Source organism: Hyla sarda, chromosome 8 (genome assembly GCF_029499605.1).
Source record: "Hyla sarda isolate aHylSar1 chromosome 8, aHylSar1.hap1, whole genome shotgun sequence".
Taxonomy (NCBI): Eukaryota; Metazoa; Chordata; class Amphibia; order Anura; family Hylidae; genus Hyla; species Hyla sarda.
The window spans coordinates 199,268,163-199,286,244 of NC_079196.1; the positions used below are offsets into that span (position 1 = coordinate 199,268,163).

General features: G+C 43.7%; 1 protein-coding gene across 4 annotated transcripts in view; it reads right to left on the reverse strand.

The window, feature by feature from the left end:
* Window positions 1-9,539: 9,539 nt before the first annotated feature.
* TTYH3 (tweety family member 3) overlaps window positions 9,540-18,082 on the reverse strand; it is a 151,211-nt gene continuing 142,668 nt past the window's right edge. For all 4 annotated transcript variants that reach the window (XM_056535958.1, XM_056535957.1, XM_056535955.1 and 1 more), the window contains one exon: window positions 9,540-12,935. In XM_056535958.1, coding sequence (XP_056391933.1) covers window positions 12,920-12,935 — 16 coding nt within the window. In that variant the 3' untranslated portion in view covers window positions 9,540-12,919. The remainder of the gene's footprint in view (window positions 12,936-18,082) is intronic.

Sequence of the window (18,082 nt, forward strand, 5' to 3'; positions counted from 1 at the left end):
TGTAGGTAGTTTGCCCCTTATAGGTAGGACCCCCTTGTAAGTAGGACCCCCTTGTAGGTAGTTTGCCCCTTGCAGGTAGGACTCCCTGTAGGTAGATTGCCCCTTGTAGGTTTGTAGGTAGGACCCTCCTGTAGGTAGTTTGCCCCTTTTAGGTAGGACTCCCTGTAGGTAGTTTGCCCCTTGTAGGTAGGACTCCCAGTAGGTAGTTTGCCCCTTGTAGGTAGGACCCCCTGTAGGTAGTTTGCCCCTTGTAAGTAGGACCCCCTGTAGGTAGTTTGCCCCTTGTAGGTAGGACCCCCTGTAGATAGTTTGCCCCTTGTAGGTTTGTAGGTAGGACCCCAAGGTAGGTAGTTTGCCCCTTGTAGGTAGGACCCCCCTGTTAGTAGCCTGCCCTCTGTATGTAGAACACCACTGAAGATTAAAAAAAAAAAAAAAAACAATTAAAAAATTGCAGCTGACCCCCAAATCCCCCCCTTCCGGACGTAGCTTTCCCTTTTCAGGCAGTTTTCCCCTTATAGAAAGGACCACCCTGTAGGTAGTTTGCCCCCTGTGTGTAGGATATCCCTTGCGGGTAGTTTGCCCCCTGTATGCAGGACCTCCTGTAGCTGGTTTCCCCTCTGTATGTAGGACTTATCTTTAGGTAATTTGCCCCCTGTATGTAGGACCCCCCGTAGGTAGATTGACCCTTGGAGGTAGGACTCTCCTGTAGGCAGTTTGCCCCCATGTATATAGGACCCCTCTGTTGGTAGTCTGAAAACTGTATATAGGACCCCCCTGAATATTTTTTTAAAAAAATAACACAAAAAAAACCTGACACATACTCCTCATGGCTCCCCCACAGTGACCAACATCTTGCTCTGCTTTTAGGCTGCAGGCAGGTTCTTCCTGCAGCCCCTTGAGGCCAGCACTAGAGGCACAATGACATCACTCATTGTGTGCCTACCAGAGGCATAGCTGCTCCCAGTGTCTCCCAACCAGGATGCCTCCAGCTGTTGCAAAACTACAACTCCCAGCATGCCCGGACAGCCAAAGGCTGTCCGGGCATGCTGGGAGTTGTAGTTTTGCAGCAGCTGGAGGCACCCTGGTTGGGAAACACTGGTCTAGTGGCTGCATAGGATGGGCTAGGGCACCTGTAATGGCGTTATGCCATAGATGTCTTAGCGCCACCTGTGGCCATCTCCACCACTACAATGCCGCAGCAGCTTTGGGAGTGTGCGGCCCACACATTCCATACGGCTGTCCGGACATGCTGGGAGTTGTAGTTTTGCAACAACTGGTTAGGCATTGGTGCCTTAGATTATGCCTAAATGTCTTGCATGTTAAAATCGTATCTCTGGGGCCTCCCCATGTCTGGAGAACAGGAGTCTCTTGGCACCCAACTATCTTAGTCATTTTAGCCTAAATAACAGTATAAAGCAAATTCTAAATTATCAAAAATATTTAAATATAAATCTCATCTTTTACAAGAAAAATGCAATGCCTCGGAAGGCCAAACAAATGAAAATTTAATTTTTAATGTGAGTAAATGTGATCTTCCCCATTATTACTGCTGCCTGGAGCCCAGAGCATTTATATTCATACACTGCCATCTGGTGGACACTTTACAAAACAGCAGGTTTGGGCATTTTACTTTTCCAAGTACCCTAAGTGCTAATAGTCTACAGCAGTGTTTCCCAACCAGGTGCCTCCAGCTGTGGCAAAAATATGTCCCAGCATGCCCGGTACCCAATGGCTGTCCGGGCATGCTGGGTGTTGCAGTGTTGCAGTTTTGCAACACCTGGAGGCACCTTGTTTGAGAAACACTGGTCTACAGTACATAACTAGTGAGGAGGGTCTTAGTAAGGTTTTGTTTTTTTTTTTTAGAGATGAGCGAACTTACAGTAAATTCAATTCGTCACGAACTTCTCGGCTCGGCAGTTGATGGCTTATCCTGCGTAAATTAGTTCAGCCTTCAGGTGCTCCGGTGGGCTGGAAAAGGTGGATACATTCCTAGGAAAGAGTCTCCTAGGACTGTATCCACCTTTTCCAGCCCAGGGGAGCACCTGAAGGCTGAACTAATTTATGCAGGAAAAGTCATCAACTGCCGAACCGAGAAGTTCGTGACAAATCAAATTTACTGTAAGTTCGCTCATCTCTAGTTTTTTTTTCTTTCTATTTGCATAAAAAGTTTATATGTCATGTATAAAACTTAAAAGGGTTATCCAGGACTAGAAAAACACAACTATTTTTTTGTTTTTTGAAAACAGCACCACACCTGTCCTCAGGTTGTGTGTGGTATTACAACTTGACTCCATTCACTTTAATGAAACTGAGCTGCAATACCACACACAACCTGAGAACAGGGATGGTGCTGTTCTTTGAAGAAATCAGCAGTTTTTCTATTCCTAGATAACCACTTTAAAAGGAATGTGTTAACCGAAAATGACCCAGTTTTTTCTTTTAAGAATTTTTGGTGATGTTTTTCCTAAATTTCCATTTGACTATCAGGGGTTTTCAACCAGGGGTACGCCAAGGATTATTGGGGGGGGGGGGGGGGGGTACGGCAATTTGCTGACAACTTCCAGCCATGCATTTGCCAGTATTTGTCAGCGCAGAGTGGGGATTGGATGCCGCAGCCTGACGTTGCGCTTTGGTGCCGGCACAGCGCAGAAGGACGTCACCAGTCAGTGCGGCCCTCCGACTCCTGCCGAACGGGATGGACCTAGGCCTGGTAAGCATGTTAAAATAAGTGTAACACCGCAGTATGGGAGGGTGGTATTGTATGTATCTCATATATTGGCCCAGGGGGATCAGAGGGGGGAATAATGGCACAAGGGGATTAAGATGGAGGGGGGGGGGGGGGGTAATCATTATTCCCCCTCCCCCACCCCCGCCCTGCTTCATTATTCTCCCCTCCCTCTGATTCCATTTTGCCATTATCCGATTATCACATTAGAAAGGTAAGCACACGCCATTATGAAATTAAGTACTTTTATGACTTATTTTGTCCGCGGGTACCCCTCACGCGTAAGTTCTGCACGAGGGGTACCTGCGAACACACTTTCAAGCTTTTGGGGGTACCTAGATCATTGGTCTCCAAACTATGGACCTCCAGATGTTGCAAAACAACAACCCCTAGTCTCCCAATGCAAAACCCTTCCCCCGTGCCCTCTGCTTGGCTCTTGAGCCTTTTCATCTTAAAGCGGTACTCCTGAGAAAGAAATATTTTCCAATCAACTCGTTCCAGAAAGTTAAACAGATTTGTAAATTACTATATAAAAATCTTAATCCTTCCAGTACTTATCAGCTGCTGTATGCTCCAGAGGAAATTGCGTAGTTTTTTCCAGTCTGATTACAGTGCTCTCTGCTGACACCTCTGTCCATGTCAGGAACTGTCCAGAGCAGGAGATTTTTTCTATGGGGACTTACTCTTACTCTGGACAGTTCCTGACACAGACAGAGGTGGCATCAGAGAGCACTGTAATCAGACTGGAAAGAATTGTGGTTCTGACAAGTGATGTCCTCCTGCGACACTCTTAACAACGTTGGGGGTGTCACTCATCAGAAGTCCCAGCAGCCACCGCTGCTCACTGATATAAAGAGGCTGCAGTGCCAGCTCCAAGATCAGGCAGCACAGGCCAGGGCCACATAATAAGTGACTGGCAGTGGCTGCTGCAGGACGGTCTCACAACATACCTGGAGACTGCTGCCAACACACTGTGTCGTGATACACAGTTTGGAAAGCCCTGACTTACCTTAATGGACACAGCTTTAGTGGTAGATTTGTTTCTTTATGTTCCTGATTCATTTGGATCCACTTCCTTAACTCCTTGAAGAATGGTAGTCACAGTTTCCACAGAGATGGAGACGTCCATGCAAGAGTGAGAATTCAACGAAGGCTGCTATGGCCATGAATTGGTGAAAAAGGGCCAATGGTGGGACCTGCAGTTACCAGATTTTCATAGCATATTCTGTGGGTACCTCATAGCGTACCTGTGGCTTCAAAAGTTAAAAATACCTGTAAGGCTTTGTTAGATTGACCCTTTACAGCAGGGGTACTTAACTGGTGGACCACGGTCCAGATCCGGACTGCAGCCGCCAGTCATCCGGACCACCCGCTGGATCTCCCCCCATTCATTTGCATAGGTGTCTCTAAGACACCTATACAAATGAATAACCGCTTCTCCCGTGATGCAGGCGGCACGATCAGCACTGTCTGCATCATCTGCCCTGGCCAGGCCTGACAAGAAGAGGCCAGAGCCGCATGAGACCTCGGACAGGAGATAAAGCGCTCAGGTAAAAATTTGTGTTTCCCCCAACGTGTGACTATCCAGTTGTTTTAGAACTACAACTCCCATCATGACCTTCTGTCTGTGCATGATGGGAATTGTAGTTTGCAACAGCTGGAGGGTCACGGTGGCAAAGTTCATGTGGGGGCACAGGGACATCAATAATTCTTTGGAGCACAGAGGCATAATTAGTCTGTACAGGGCACAGTGTTTGTTGAAAATGTATTTGGGTTCATAGCGTGTGGCAGTAATATTGCAGGGGAATAGTGTGTGGCAGTATTATATTCAGGGGTACAGTGTGTGGCAGTATTATATTCAGGGGTACAGTGTGTGGCAGTATTATATTCAGGGTACAGTGTGTGGCAGTATTATATTCAGAGGGTACAGTGTATGGCAGTATTATATTCAGAGTGTACAGTGTGTGGCAGTAATATATTCAGAAGGTGCAGTGTGTGACAATATTATATTCAGAGCATACAGTGTGTGGCAGTATTCTATTCAGAGAGTACAATGTGTGGCAGTATTATATTCAGGGATACAGTGTATGGCAGTATTATATTCAGGGGTACAGTGTGCATCAGTATTATATTTAGAGGGTAGTGTGTGGCAGTAATATACCAGGGGTACAGTGTGTGGCAGTAATATACCAGGGGTACAGTGTGTGGCAGTATTATATTCAGGGGCACAGTGTGCGGCAGTATTATATTCAGGGGTACAGTGTGTGGCAGAATTATATTCAGGGTACAGTGTATGGCAGTATTACATTCAGGGGCACAGTGTGTGGCAGTATTACATTCAGGGGCACAGTGTGTGGCAGGATTTTATTCAGTGGGTACATTGTGTGGCAGTATTATATTCTGAGGGTGTAGTGTGAGGCAGTATTATATTCAGAGGGTACAGTGTGTGGCAGTTTATATTCAGGGGCACAGTGTGTGGCAGTATTATATTCAGGGGTACAGTGTGTGGCAGTATTATATTCAGGGGTACAGTGTGTGGCAGTATTATATTCAGGGGTACAGTGTCTGGCAGTTTATATTCAGGGGCAGTGTGCGGCAGCATTATATTCAGGGGTACAGTGTCTGGCAGTTTATATTCAGGGGCAGTGTGCGGCAGTATTATATTTAGGGGTACAATGTGTGGCAGAATTATATTCAGGGGTACAGTGTGTGGCAGTATTATATTAAGGGGTACAGTGTGTGGCAGTATTCAGGTCATACAGCCTCTACACTTCAGTCGCTCGTTTGCTCTTTCCTTCAGGGCACTGAGGCCACTAGGTGTGAACCAGGCCTTAGCGTTCAGCTCGGACCTTTACCAGATGTCAGACCTGAATAAGCGGACCCTTACTAAAAATAGTTGAGTACCCCTGAATTAGAGAGGTAACATTTTGGGGCTCTCAATGCTGTTATTGAGCCCCCGAGCACCCCTTCTATGGTGTACAGGTATTTCTCCTTTTCTCCATTTCTGAGGGTAGGTCCAGAGCTGGGCTCTTGGTCAGTAGTATTCACACTTTTACTGCCTTTCCATTACTTCTCTGGCCAATCACAGCACAGCACCAACTTATCTCTGCTATGCCATGACACAGTGCTGGAGAAAGTGCACTGGACTGAGGATGATTTACGGTACACAACTATTGATGATATGTGCAAGGAAAAGGGGGTTATTGATGCACTGGGTGGGCAAGGTGCCATGTGAGCAAAACTAATTTCAACAACTTTAGGGGAAACCCCCCCAAAGGGGTACCCTAAACTAAGAGAGCTCCCTATAAAATATAACTTTTATTAATGTTGGTTAAAAAGGTCTGAAATAGCGAAAAGCAAAACGCAAATGTGATGTGAAAATGGTTCACTAAATGTCAGGACCATACCACTATTAAAAACACCCCTCCCGTCTAGCTCATCTTATGTATATTAAAATAGACTTCAGCTCTAAACAGGGAAAGGGCACTGATACTGAATGGCCATTCAAGAGCAAATATAAGAAGACAGGTACGCTTTATAGACACTATCACCAGTCACAAGGCCGAACCACTGCCCAATATAAATGAAAATTAAGTTATCTTCAAGGTTTCACTGCCCCAGACATTTAAAAATGATTTATTTTATTAAATATACCAATAAAATTCATACAGAAAATGGAAGAGAACCATGTGATACCCAACTGGACCCAATCCCTATAAAAAGAAAAATTATATCTACAGTCATGGCCGAAAATTTTGGCACCCCTGACATTTTTCTAGAAAATGAAGTATTTCTCACAGTAAAGGATTGCAGTAACACATGTTTTGCTATACTCATGTTTATCCCCTTTGTGTGTATTGGAACTAAACCAAAAAAGGGAGGGAAAAAAGCTAATTGTACATAATGTCACCAAACTCCAAAAATGGGCTGGACAAAATTATTGGCACCCTTTCAAAATTGTGGAGAAATAAGATTATTTCAAGCATGTGATGCTCCTTTAAACTCACCTGGGGCAAGTAACAGGTGTGGGCAATATAAAAATCACCTGAAAGCAGATAAGGAGAGAAGTTCACTTAGTCTTTGCATTGTGTGTCTGTGTGTGCCACACTAAGCATGGACAACAGAAAGAGAAGAAGAGAACTGTCTGAGGACTTGAGAACCAAAATTGTGGAAAAATAACAACAATCTCAAGGTTACAAGTCCATCTCCAGAGATCTAGATTTGCCTTTGTCCACAGTGCACAACATTATCAAGAAGTTTACAACCCCTGGGACTGTAGATAATCTCCTTGGGCGTGGACAGAAGAGAAAAATTGATGGAAGGTGTCAACGCAGGATAGTCTGGATGGTGGATAAGCAGCCCCAAACAAGTTCCAAAGATATTCAAGCTGTCCTGCAGGCTCAGGGACTATCCGTCGACATTTAAATGAAATGAAACACTATGGCAGGAGACCCAGGAGGACCCCACTGCTGACAGAGAGACATAAAAGAGCAAGACTACATTTTGCCAAAATGAACTTGAGTAACCAAAATCCTTCTGGGAAAACGTCTTGTGGACAGATAAGACCAAGATAGAGCTTTTTGGTAAAGCGCATCTTTCTACTATTTACCGAAAATGGAATGAGGCCTATAAAGAAAAGAACACAGTACCTACAGTGAAATATGGTGGAGGTTCAATGATGTTTTGGGTTGTTTTGCTGCCTCTGACACTGGGAGCCTTGAATGTGTACAAGACATCATGAAATCTGAGGATTACCAATGGATTTTGGGTCGCACTGTACAACCCAGTGTCAGAAAGCTGGGTTTGTGTCTGAGATCTTGGGTCTTCCAGCAGGACAATGACCCCAAACATATGTCAAAAAGCCCCCAGAAATGGATGGCAACAAAGCGCTGGAGAGTTCTGAAGTGGCAGCAATGAGTCCAGATCTAAATCCCATTGAACACCTGTGGAGAGATCTTAAAATTGCTGTTTTTTTCCTCCCTTTTTGGTTTAGTTCCAATACACACAAAGGGAATAAACATGTGTATAGCAAAATATGTGTTACTGCAATCCTTTTCTGTGAGAAATACTTCATTTTCTTCAAAATTTCAAGGGTGCCAACATTTACGGCCACCAATTAAACCTGATCTAGTCCCTGTTTGAACTGACAAGGATCATTTTGGTCATTTAGACACCCCCCCCCCCCCCCCCCCCCCACAGCACATTTCGTATATTTATCCATTGACATTTTTCAATTAGCAGAAACAATAGGATCAGGTATTGCACACAGTTTTCATTTTGTATGATGTCTTGCACTTTGGACAATACCTTTTTATTATAAATATCCCTTTATAAATTTGAAAAACGTAATTAAAACACTTTGACATAAAGATCCCTTTCCAAAAAGCTATCTGTGGGGGAGCCTGACAGCAAGTGTTCGATTTTCCTGCAGCACCTCCACAGGGGAAATAAAGGGGTACTCAGAAGGGGGGAGAAAAAAAAAACATTTTAAAATTAACTGGTGCCGGAAAGTTTAACAGATTTGTAAATTACTTTTATTTAGAAATCTTAACCCTTCCAGTACTGATCAGCTGCTGTATGCTCCACAGGAAGTTGTGTAGTTCTTTCCAGTCTGACCACAGTGTTCTCTGCTGACACCTCTGTCCATGTCAGGAATTCTCCAGAGCCGGAGCAAATTTCTCCTGCTCTAGACATTTCCTGACATGGACAGAGGTGTCAGCAGAGAACACTGTGGTCAGACTGGAAAGAACTACACAACTTCCTGTGGAGCATACAGCAGCTGATAAGTACTGGAAGGATTAAGATTTTAAAATAGAAGTAATTTACAAATCTGTTTAAAGTTCTGGCACCAGTTGATTGAAATTATATTTTTTCTACCCGAGTACCCCTTCAAGCATTATACAGTGCCCAAATAAATGAATCAATGAGCAGTCTAAGTAAGGCACAGATGTGCTGAGTCCTCCAGAGAGACACTCTTTGTACTCTCTATGGACATGTAGAAGAGTCACGTCATCCCCTTTCCAAGGTCGCCAAGTAACCTTTTTTGATGGTAATATAGCCATATAAGTACATTAGAGTAGTGGCCCCCAGACTGTCCTCAAGGCCCACCAACATTCAGTTGTTTTTTCCAGTAACACCATTAGAATAGAAAAAAATGTAATCGAGGACTGTTGGTGGGGCGTAAGGACTAGGTTTGGGACCTCTGCTTTAGATGACTGATCCTGTTCACTTTTCAGCAAGCAACCAAGGGTACAACTGGCTGAAATAAATATATATCCCATTGGCCTAATTCTGTGCAGTTATCAGAGGCCGATTTATGGTAAATGGTAAGGTCAACCCAAAATTCATAAGGATGTTTCTTCTCATGGATCTTACAAGAACCAAAATATTTTTTTTGAAAAGACCTAAATCCAGATATCTTAAGACTGGCAAGCAAGATGAACCTATTAATATCACAAAGAGGACACAAACACTACGGTAATAATCTCAAGATTTGTTGTGTCTTGAGTCGGTTTCCTTTTACAATAACAAGGCAATCTTTTACAGGGGACACAGAGTCAAACATGCTATTTACATTTCACATTTTCAAGATGTCTGTCCTAGAACAGCCTTATTTTTTCCATGAGGACTGCTCTAGTCAAAAAAATGAATTAAAAAAAAGGGAACCATGAAGCAAAAACTCGGGTGCCAACAACAGCATTGTGCTTCCGAAATAACGTTGACTAAGTGGCAGAATAGTCTGTAATGGTCTTATCTGGACCAACATGGCTCAGTTTTTTATCCTGTGGCCCAAGCCATTAAGACTCGATGCAAAATCATTTGATATCATATTTATATCATGAAAAGGAGTCATTTGTGTTTTCTCCAAAATGGCACAAGTCCATGGTAAAAGTGAGGTGCGGTACATAGACGATGTACATATCACATCCCATTACAAGGGTTAGGAAATATCTGTACAGCAACAAAAAAAATCCCATTACTATTCCACAAAGCTTTCTGGTAGCTGACAGAGACATTGTATGATGAAGCTCAACAGCTTTAGCACCAGTGATAGAAGTTGGAAATCTCCAGTTGTAGACGTCTTGAGTGTAGGCGGTGAGGTTATTTTTTCCATAAGATCCAGCTGTAACAACACGTCCTCCTGAATTAAATCTCATGTCCGGTAGGGCCATAAGATTAAGAAAACAAATAAATAATACAAATGTATCTGTAAAAGTAGGACCAAAAACCATGAAAGCTGCCAGTCCCCAGGTAAAACAAAGCAAGAGGCGAATATATGGCATTTATAGGAGCAAACAGACATCGATTATGGTAGTGAAGGAGGACACACCAACAGTTTATACAATGTAGCTATAAGGAAGGAAGATGAATTGTATTATGTTCTATTGTGTAAAGTAGACCCCTGTTTTCCATTATTTGCCAACTAAAATACGGTCATGTTCCACAGTCTACCACAGGGTCATAGGTGTTCATGCATTACATCACCCGTCTATGCTTTAGTAGTAAATCACGTTTAGCAGTGCCAAGTGGGTAAACCCCAGTCAGAATAACAATGGTCTGTTTAACTTCTCTTCGGAGATATATAGTGGTTTTCGTAAAAGAGCGGGTATCAGCTGCTCTGTTGAACACACCTGGCAAAAAAAAGTCAAAGGCAACACTGGCTACATGGTCCTACGAAGAGTGGTTACTGCTTTACACCAGCATTGGTAGAAAGGGGAACAATTTCTGAGATGGGATTGGCCATTATTCCTGCACTTTCCCCAAATCCTTTTCTCAAGCAAGAAATTTCTCAAGCTTTTTGTTGCAGGGGTAAGATGGTCCTAAGACAGACTGGGGTAACATGGAGATGAAGTCTCTGGTTTAGGAAATGGAAAGTTAAAGGGTACCTATCGCTTTGAAAAAACTTCTGACATGTCATACATTTTGATCGGGTACTAGGACTCTGATCACTAAACAAGTGGGGAGAAGCATTCGGCTAAGAGCTAGGTCCCTTAGTTTTTATCCTGTGAATAGGAAATAAGTGTCTGATTGCCGGGGGCTTGACCTCTGGATCTCCAGAACAGGGCCTGACTCACATGTCATAAGTTTTTTATCTTTAGGGGTCCAGGTACTGGGACTCCCACTGATCACTAAAAGGAGCGGGGAAAAGCATTCGTCTGAGAGCTGGGTCCCTTATTATTGCCGGGGGTCCTACCACTGGGGCCCCCTACAATCTCCAGAACAAGGCCTGACTTATCTCCCTGAGCGCTCTCTGGCCCTCACCTTCTAAGACAAACTGGTCTCCGAAGTGACGATTAGCCCAGCCAAACACTGGCGCAGGACACCGCTGCGGCCGATGACTGACTGAGCAGCCTGTCACTGCCAAAACCAGTTCCTTTCAGAATGGGGGGCATCAGTGCACAGGGAGGCGAGTCAGGACTCATTCTGGAGATCATGTGTGGCCCCATGGTCGGACCCCTGGCGATTAGACACATCCCCTAATCACAGGATAGGATATGTTTTTAAAAGCTGGAGTTTCCCTTACAGGGGTACTCTCTTCCCCTAAACATGTTATCCCCTATCCAAACGATAGAGGATAACATGCCTGATCCCCATGTCGGACCCTTCGAGATCTCAAGGCCGGCGCTGACGCCATGCCACGCCCCCTCCATTCATGTCTATTGGGGGAGGCGTGACTGCTAGTACAGAGCAGTCACGCCTCCTCCAATAGACATGATTGCAGGTGGGTGGCGGCTGTGTTCGACAGTCATCCGGTGTGAGGTGGTTTTTTGCGCCCCATCCATGCGTCCGCTCCTCCCCCAGCTCTCCGAAAATTTCCGAAGCTAGAGCTGGGGGAGGGCAGAGCAAGGGGAGGGAGGAGGTTCACGCCCCCTCCCTCATCTCCCCTCCCTGAGCTCGCCTGGATGCAGATCTCTACGGCCACGCCCCCTCCCTCATCTCTGCTGGCTGCAGATCTGTGGGGACCCCTGCGATCTCTGCAGCGGCACTCCAGTCAACCTTTGGATAGGGGATAACATGTCTAGCGACGGAGTACCCCTTTAAGGAATGATTGTCACTCAGACAGGAAGTCAAGATAAGGTGGTGTACCGGTATATGATACTGACTTGATAGTAACTGTAGTGGACTTGGGGGGTTAGAGTTGGTAAACTTCCAGTAATGAAAACCAACAGCGGACGAGTACATCATATTACAGAGCATGGAACCACAGGCATTATAACAGAGGGACAAAATGCAGTAACGCACCTCGGCATGATGAGTCCAACACTACATGCAAACTACAACTCGGAATGTGCACAGAAAGTCTGGTCATTGGTGACAAAAATTGCTGCCGACCCTGCTACTAGTTTAGTGCATTTTTTTTCTTTTTTTTTACTAAAAATGTAATTTCAATAGTAATCATATTAAGTGGTTTTCAAAAAAATTTCAACAAAAAATTATATAAAATAAAAATGACATGTAATACTGAAAACAAAACATTGGCTTTGTATGCAAGGGGAAGGACGAAGATAACATTTAAAACCATAGGTAAACTTATGGACATTGTAAAAAGAATACAAAATAAAATGCTACATGTTACAATTTTACATGTTGATTTTTTTTTTTAAATAGTTAAAATTGCACGTCTTAACAACAAACAAAACAAAAAAATTAAGGTAAAATGAAAGAAATATGAGAAATAAAAGACCCCTTAGAGCAAAGGTCTCCAAACTGTGGACCTCTAGCTGTTGCAAAACTACAACTCCCAGCATGCCCGGACAGCCGATGGCTGTCCGGGCATGCTGGGAGTGGTAGTTTTGCAACAGCTGGAGGGCCACAGTTTGGAGACCACTAACCTAGAAGGAATGAGGCCTCAATACAGAGATTAAAAAAAAATAAAATAAAACATGGTTACGATTCCTGGACTGAAGACAAGAGATGAGCTCCTCATTGGGGTTGGGAACAGCCCAAGAAGTGGAAACATCACATTACGAATTTCACGTTTCGGTTTTCTTTGTTTTTCCCGTGGATAGGAGTCAGGGTTCGAAGGCAAAATAAAAGTACAGGTGGGGTGGTCTGGGAACGCCAACATTTTATTTGTAGACACACTGAACCACACAGCAGGAGGAGTTTGGGACTATGGCAGATGGACATCTGTATCTCCCGCTTCTTAGCGAGCCTCCGATTCCGGGCGGTTAGTAGCCAGATACTTTGCCCTCATGCTTGACGTGTACTAGAGGGTGGGGGGAAAACAAAAAAAAACACAATCCACGTTATCACAGCACTGGAATAACACCAATCGGCTTCAGGAGAACCAGCGATGTTGAATGAACAATTCTACACAACATTATGGCGACAATCTAACCCGTTAAAGGGAACCTGTCGTGATGAACATACAGTCGGATCAGCTAGCACCAAGTTATGGAGCAGGAGGAGCTGAGCAGATTGATATATAGGTTAGTGGGAAAAGATTCAGGAGAACTCGGTAATCATTGTCCGAACTCTCTGCTCATCATGGGCTTAGGAGTCCTAATCAGCGATTGTGCGCTCATAGGACCGCCCACTGGACTCCAAAGCCCAGAAATGAGCAGAGATTTGGACTTAGATCCCGAGTTCTACTGAATACTTTTATACAAAACTGTATATTGATCCGCTCAGCTTCTCTTGCTCTATAACAGGATGGTGATGGAGCAAACAACATTTTTATTTTTACAGATTCCCTTTAAGCTAAAACATGACCATGGTGATGAAAGGCGCACCAAATGGAAGTAGTGTTATGTATAAAACAGAACAAAAAGAGACTAATGAAGGCTGCATTTCACAGATGCAAGACATGTGCGGCATCACCTATCGTCAAGGCTCATATATTGGACCCTATGGTAATGATTTGCTTATTTCCATTTTTAGACCCCACTAAAAGCGGAACAACGAGTTCTTAATTTTATATATATATTTTATATTTAGAAACATAGAATGTGTTGGCAGATGAGAACCATTCGGTCCATCTACTCTGCCCAATATTCTGAATTCTGACAATAGACCCTGGCCCTATCTTATACGAAGGATAGCCTTATGCCTATCCCTATCTAATATGAAGGATAGCCTTATACCTATCCCTATCTTATATGAAGGATAGCCTTATGTATATCCCTATCTAATATGAAGGATAGCCTTATGTATATCCCTATCTTATATGAAGGATAGCCTTATGTATATCCCTATCTAATATGAAGGATAGCCTTATGTATATCCCTATCTAATATGAAGGATAGCCTTATGTATATCCCTATCTTATATGAAGGATAGCCTTATGCCTATCCCTATCTTATATGAAGGATAGCCTTATACCTATCTCTATCTTATATGAAAGATAGCCTTATGTATATCCCTATCTTATATGAAGGATAGCCTTATACCTATCTCTATCTTATATGAAGGATAGCCTTATGCCTATCTCTATCTTATATGAAAGATAGCCTTATGTATATCCCTATCTTATATGAAGGATAGCCTTATACCTATCTCTATCTTATATGAAGGATAGCCTTATGCCTATCCCATGCATGCCTTAACTCCTTCACTGTATTTGCAGCTACCACTTCTACAGGAAGGCGATTCCGTGCATCCACTACTCTCTCAGTAAAGTAATACATCCTGATATTACTGGAGAAACCTTTGCCCCTCTAATATAAAACTATGTCCTCTTGTGGTAGATTTTCCTCTTTTAAATCTCCTCTCTGCCTTTACCTTGGCATCATTTGAAGATATTTATTATTACCTAGGATCCTTGGTGGTCTATCCTAACCATAACCTATAAATGTTTCATTCCCAGAAAAGTTCTGCTCATATGGTGTACCACTAATAATAAATCACCCAATTGGCTCTAAGTGCTAAAGGCAGAGCTTGACTTTAAAAGGGGTATACAGACTTTAAAAGGACTTTAAATGGGGTATTACGGATACTTTTATGTTGCTAGGCCTGATATGAGGGGAAAAAAAACTAACAAAAAAAAGAAAACACACATACTCTCCTACCTTGCTCCCTCTGGGCTCTCCCAGTGATGTCCAGCTCTCCACACTTGCTACTTCCCTGACACACTTATCTCAGCAGTGACGGCCCCCTTACTGACTAAGGCAGGACACTGTTGATGCCAGGGATTGGCCGAGCAGACCGTCACTGCCAAGACAAGTCTAATACATAAGTAGAAAGAAGAATGATGAGCAGGGAGATCGAAGAAATCACAAAGCCCAGAGGGAGTGACAAAGCCCAGAGGGAGTGAGGTAGGTAAGCGTTTTTTTTTTTTTTTTTGCTTTTTTATTTATTTATTATCATCATTCTTTTTATTACAGCAACATTAAAAAAAATGGAATATCCAGAATATCCCTCAAGGGTACAGTATCCCGCGCAGATTTAATGCACAGGATTTGTACGCGTGAATACACCCTTAAAGAGAAGCTTCGTTTTTAGCACCGAGAGCCAATAGAACGATTCACTAAGGCTGTGTTTACACGTTGCGTTACCGCATCACGATATTCCTGCTTTTTTGCGCTGAATGACTGAAATTGCTATAACAATTATGAATTTTTATGAAATAAAGCCAAAAGGCATCGTGTCAACACAGCTTAATCGGGGGCACACCATATGAGCCATGTCCATATCTCTCCCCTAGTATAGCACATCTCTGGTATAGGCTTAAAGGGGTACTCAGCCCCAAGGCATCTTATCCCCTATCCAAAGGATAGGGGATAAGATGTCTGATTGCATGGGTTCCGCCGCTGGGGACCCCCCAGACATTCGGTGTCTGGGGTGTGGCCGTGACGTCACGAGCCTCCACCGAGCCTCCACGCTAGTCATCCGGCACGGAGTTAAGTTCGCTTCGTGCCGGATGACTGGGACTCAGGGCGGAGTCTCGTGACGTCACGGCCACGCCCCCTCGATGCAAGTCTATGGGAGGGGCGTCACGTCATGAGCCTCCGGCGCTGCACCCAACGCTCTAAACAAATGCCGGGTACAGCAGGGAGATCGCGGGGGTCCCCAGCGGCGGGACCCCCGCCATCAGACATCTTATCCCCTATCCTTTGGAAAGGGGATAAGATGTCTGGGGGCGGAGTACCCCTTTAAGGCAATGAAAAGGGAGAAAATAAATCAGTCACGTGGGGGTTGACTGGCTTTATAACTAATATGATGACCTGCCCCAATTTTAGGATATCCACGTGATGTGTAATGAGATGCTACAAACCATAATGAGTGTGAAAAATAAAGCCGTAAGTTTCGTCAACAGCATCTTGCCGACAGTTTGAAGTTTACATTTTTTTTTCTACACTATAAAAAAAAGTAAAAAATAAAAATTGACTAAAAAAATAAGCACAGGAAAAAAAAAAAGGTTAAAAATGTATGTTATATTGAAGTTAGATCTATATTGAAGAAACGGATCGGTGAACCTCCCTATACAGCCTCCTGTTCCCGTTTACTCCTCTGCAGTAAGTACATAAAACCTTCTCCAACACAACACAGTAAAACTCTCCTATGAGGATCACTACTACAATTTAAAAAACAAAAAAATAAAAAAAACTTTATGTACTTTCTTTAAACTTCTCCCAACAGGACAGTCTTGGTTGATCATTACAACCAATAATACAACAGTCTAACAATTGTCTGTAGGTTCATAGGACCATTGTACGGATAGGAGAATGCGGTCAGTTTGGCCCCCATTGGTACACACAGACATGAAGACCATATCATTTATTGACCATTTAAATTATACATGGACAGCCACTGACGTACTTGGCCGCCACGTAATACAGCATTCTCCCTACAGCAGTGTTTCCCAACCAGGGTGCCTCCAGCTGTTGCAAAACTACAACTCCCAGCATGCTGGGAGTTGTAGTTTTGCAACAGCTGGAGCAACCCTGGTTGGGAAGCACTGCCCTACAGCATTGAAGACTGGGCCTTCTCCGGCAAAATAAGCTGTCTGCTGTGGTCTGAGATACCAGTCATACGTCGATAGTTTGACAACCATCCCACAAGGTAAGGAAATTATTTTTTTTTCTGCATAGCTGAATGACACCGAGGTACGTGTGGGGGATAAAAAAATCTACTTTCATTTTAAAGGCTACGGACACCTTTAAATGCTTTTTTTTTTTTTTTAGTCTTTGTTTGCATTTTTTATGGCACAAAATGCATTTTCTCCATAGGTCTTTATGAAAAATTTTGCTTAGTTTCTCTTCTACCTCCTCATTGTCATCACGTTTGATGTAGGCTGCTGTGTTTGATTGAGAGTGAATAGTGGGTAAGTGTAAGCACGACAGGGATGGTGGTGGTGCACATGGCGGCATCAAAACTAGTAGCTATTAACGATTAACTAGTAGCATGCTGGGCATTCACCAAGTTGGATGCAATAAAAGAAGAAGAGTTTAATAACAACTGGTCACATCGTACTGTTACTATGACCATATGTGAATAAACTCCACTATTGTTGCATCCAACCTGGCGAGTGCCGGGATATTCTTATTACTTACGATAGAGTGAAGTCAGTCAGAGCGGCTGCCTGACGGATCAGTCTCCAGCCCGTATCTCTCTTCTCCTGACCAAACTTCTAAGCCGATTTATGATCAAACAGGACTTTTAATCTAGTCCTAAACCAGCTAAAAAGTTAGTTGTGGACAGGATTGTTAAAGGGTTACTCCGCTCCCCAGCGACCGGAACATTGAGTTCCAAACGCTGGGTGCAGGCTTCCATGTTCATGTCCACCCCCTCGTGACGTCACGGCCTGTCCCATCACGCCCTGCCCCCTCAATGCAAGTCTATGGACGGGGCGTGACGACATGAGGGGGCAGGCGTGAACACGGAAGCCCGCACCCAGCATTCGGAGCTCGATGTTCCGAATGCTGGGGAGCGAAGTAACCCTCTAAAGGCTGGAGAATAACCTTTCAGGCAGCTACCTTGATGGACTTCACTGTGAACAGGACACAGAAGCCTGCTCCACACAAGGGGCTGCAGAAGAGAAACCGAGCAAAAAAAATTCATACAGACCTATGGGAAAAATGCATGAATAAAAAAATGCATTCAAAAGGGTGTCTATAGCCCTAAAAAAGAAATAAAATATTCATGCGAGCTCCTGTGGTCCGCATTGTACCAGTGACCCCTAACATTATGACCTTTATTTGTCACCCAAACAATGGTGTTATAAAGAGAAATATTTTTTCCAATGCAATAACGACTCCCTGAGCTCCCTCGATCTACATTTCTGGATCACCTGAACGTAAGTGTAAGACAATAATAGCAATGAAAACAATGGAGGGAGATGACAGGAAATCCACGGAATGGTCATTGTTTTCTGCAGGAATGAAGGTCAATGTGTTAACACCTGTGGAGGGGAAG